This window comes from Ipomoea nil, unplaced genomic scaffold, assembly GCF_001879475.1.
Source record: "Ipomoea nil cultivar Tokyo-kokei standard unplaced genomic scaffold, Asagao_1.1 scaffold0354, whole genome shotgun sequence".
Lineage (NCBI taxonomy): Eukaryota > Viridiplantae > Streptophyta > Magnoliopsida > Solanales > Convolvulaceae > Ipomoea > Ipomoea nil.
This window is the reverse complement of record NW_017616782.1, coordinates 1-3184: the sequence shown is the minus strand read 5'-3', so window position 1 is coordinate 3184 and position 3184 is coordinate 1. Positions and strand designations below refer to the sequence as shown.

Below are 3184 nucleotides of genomic sequence, written 5' to 3'. Positions count from 1 at the left end.
CGCCCCACCGCCCGCAGCCTCCGTTGCTTCTTCCCGCTTTCTGTCCCCCCTCCCTTCTCCGCTTCCTCCCGGGCTGCCCGCCTCCGGCCTCTGCCCCCTCCGCCCACTCCCTCTTCCCCCGCTTCCCCGCCGCCCCGTTCCCGTCCCTCTTCTCCCCGCGGCCTCCTTCCCGTCGTCTCGGCCCTTGCCCCCCCTTCCCCCCCCTTTCCTCCCGTCGTCCTGCTCGCGCCCTCCCCGTCCTGGCTCCTTCTGCTCTTCGCTCTTTCCGCCTGGGCTCCGCGCCTGTCTCGCCTTCTTCGTTCTTCTCTTTTGTTTTCTTCCTTCCCGCCCTCCTTGGCCCCTCCCCCGCCCGTCCCCCCTGCGTCCTCCCCCCCGTCGCGCCTGGTCCGCTTCCCTTCCCCCTTTTGTTCGTTCGGGTTTGCTTGTGTCGTCGCTCTCTCCTTCGGCTTCCCCTTCTCGTTGGCTGCCCTGCCTTGCTGCTCTTGCTCCCCCCCCCCGCCGGTCGGTCCCGCTCGGCCCTGCCCCGCCCCCCCTCGTCCTGTCCCCTTGGCTCGGTTCGCTCTCTCGTCCTTCGGCCCTCCTCCTCCCCCGCTCTCCTCCCTTCCTCGCGTTGTTCCCCCGGCTCCCCCGGCCCGTTCTTCCTGGCCTTCCTTGTCGGCTCTCTGTCCCCTCCTCGTTTGGCCGCGGGCTTCCCCCCCCTCGTCCGCTCCCCGGTGCTGCCGCCTCCCCCCCCCGCCCTGCTCGGGCCGGTCTCGTCCTGCTCTGCCTGCCCCCGTCTCGCCTCCTGGTCCTCCTCTCCGCCCCCGCGCGTTCTCCTGTGCTTCCCGCCCTGCCGCGCTCCGCCTCTTCTTGTCCCCTTCCCCGGGGCCGCTTCCCTCCCGCTGCGCTCCGTCCCTGGCCCTTCCCTTCCCTGCCCTCGCCTCCTTGTGCGCTCGTCCCTCTTGTCCCGCGGGCGTCTTTCGCGTCTCCCGCCTCCGTCTCGCTCTCCTTCTTCTGCCGCCGCCCCGCCCTTTGCCTTCGTCTCGCCGTCCGTGCTCCTCCTTTCTTTCTTCTTTTCCTTGTTGCTGTCCCCTCCTGTTCCCTTCCCTCGCCCCGTCGTTCCCCCCCGCGCTTCTCCTCGCCCTCCCCTTCCCCTTTCCTTCGCGTCGCGGTCTCTCCCCTTCCCTTTCCTCGTTGTCGCCGCCGTTGTTGGCCTCCCCCTTTTTCTCTTCCCTGCCCGCCGGGTCCTGGGCGCGTCCCCCCCGCGTCGTCGCTCCTCTTCGCTGCGGGCCCGCGCCGCCTCCCCTCGCCTCCTTCGCCTCCCTCGTTTTGCTTCCTTGTTGTCTTGGCTTGCGCTCCCCCGGTTCTTTCTCGCTCTCGCTCCTCGCTCCCCGGCTGGGGCTTTTTCCTCTGTCCCGCGCCCTCGCCCGCGCCTCGCCCTTCCTCGTTTTCGCCTCTCGTTGGCCGCTTGTGTGCTCCCTTTTTCTTCTTCTCGCTCCTTCCCGCTCTTTTGTGCCGGCCCCTCTTCCTGCCTCTCCTGCGTTCCCTGCCCGTCCCCCGCCCCCTTGCTTTTTCTTTTCTTCCGGCCCCCGTTCCTTCGCCCCTCGCCCCTCGCTTCCCTCCCCCCCTCGCCGCCCTGCTTTTCCCCCCTTTCGTTTTTGCCTTTTGCCTGCCGTTCGCCCCCCCGTTCTCTTCGTTTCCTCCCGCGTTCCTCCCCGCCTCTGTTGCTTGGCCTGGCGGGCTGGCTCGCTGTTCCCGCTGCTGCCTCCCTTTCGTTTTCTCTGCCTCTGCCTTTCTCTTTGTTCTCCCCCGTGTCTCTCTCGCTTCCTCCCCCCTTTCCCTTCCCCTTCTTTTTTCCCTTGGTCTTTTTCCGTCTCTTCCTCTTTTTTGCCCCTCGCCCCTTCGGTCCCTGCTTTCGCCCCCTCTGTCTCCCCTCCCTCTTTCCTTTCGCCCCTTCCTGCTTCCTCTCCCTCGTTCTTTTGGTTTTTTCTTCGCCGCTTTCCTCTCCCCTCCGCTCTCTTTCTTGGTCTGCGCCCGCTCCGCCTTCTTTCCCCTTGCCCTCCCCTCCCCCGGTTTGCCCTGCCCCCTTCCTTCCCCGCCCTCTTTCTGCGCTGCGGCTTCCGTTTCTGTCTCTTCGCTCGTTCCTTCCCGTTCCTTGCCGTCGCGCCCCTTTTCCCTTCCTTGTCCCTTCTTGGTCATTGCGCTTCCTGTCCCTTTGGCTTCCTCTTTTCGTCTGCCTCTTCCCTCTTTTTTCTCCTTTCCCCCCCTCCTTGCCCTGCTTGCCGTTTTTCTCTTTGGCCTCGTGTTCGGTCTCCTTCCTCTTCCTTTGGCTGGCTTCTTCGTCCCTGCCTCTTTCCCCCTCCAGGCGTGGTGCTCCGTTGGCCCTTTGCTTCCTTCCCGCGCTCTTTTTTTTTTTGCTTCTTGCCCCCTCTTTTCTTTCCTCCCCCGGCGGTCCCCTTCCGCTTGCTGTGCCCGTTCCTGCCTCTCTTTCCGTCTCCTTCCTCTCCGCCGCCCCCCTCCCGCTCTGTCGGCTTTGCCCCTCCGCCCTTGGGTTTTGGCGCCCCCCGTTCTCCCGCCCTGCCCTCCGCGCGCTTTCTTCTCCGCCCTCGCCTCGCTCCGCCTTTCCCGCCCCAGCTTCTTTTCCTCCTCCTCCTCTTTTGCGCCTCGTCCTCGCCGCCTCCTCTCCTCCCCCTGCTCGCTTCTGCCCCTTTGCCGCGCTCTCCCTTCCTCCCCCGTTCCTGCTCCTTTGCGCCGTCCTCGGTCGGGCTGCCCGGCTTCGCCCCCGTGCCATTTTGTCCCCCCCCCCCGCGCTCCCCGCTGCGCCCCCTCCCTTCCCTTGTTCCCCCGTGTCCTTGTCGCGCCTTCCTGTCTTGTTTTCCCTTCTCCTTCTCTCTCTCCCTTTTTGCTCTCCCCTTTTTCTTCTCCTTTCGTCTTTTTGGTCTCCTGTCCCTCTCCTGTTCCCTCTCCGCCATTGCCCTCTCCCTCCTCGTTCCTCCCGCCCCTACTTCTGTTCCCTCTCCGCCTGCCCTCTCCTCTCTCGTTCCTCCCTCCATCCCTACCCGCCTCGTCCGCCCCGCGTTTTCCTCTCGCTTCGCTCCCCCCTCTCCCCCTCCCTCGTCGTCCCCCCTGCGCCTTTTTTCGGCCCTGCTCGGTCCGCGGGGGCCTGTCTTTTTTTCTGTTTTCTGCCCCGGGCCCTCTTGTTCCG

The 3184-nt window shown here is 66.2% G+C and overlaps 2 protein-coding genes across 2 annotated transcripts; both read right to left on the bottom strand.

The window, feature by feature from the left end:
- Positions 1-1289: 1289 nt before the first annotated feature.
- LOC109171714 (octapeptide-repeat protein T2-like) lies at positions 1290-2178 on the bottom strand (the record flags this gene model as incomplete). The annotated part of the gene is made up of 1 exon (XM_019320771.1): positions 1290-2178. A coding segment is annotated over exon 1 (889 nt), but the record flags the coding sequence as incomplete, so codon positions are not given.
- LOC109171713 (octapeptide-repeat protein T2-like) lies at positions 2175-3032 on the bottom strand. Its single transcript, XM_019320770.1, has one exon. The coding sequence runs from the start codon at positions 3030-3032 to the stop codon at positions 2175-2177; it is 858 nt and encodes a 285-aa protein (XP_019176315.1).
- Positions 3033-3184: the final 152 nt, after the last annotated feature.

What these genes read in the sequence shown, in the direction of transcription:
- LOC109171713 (XM_019320770.1), bottom strand. Translation starts at nt 3,032, where the DNA reads ATGGAGGGAGGAACGAGAGAGGAGAGGGCAGGCGGAGAGGGAACAGAA.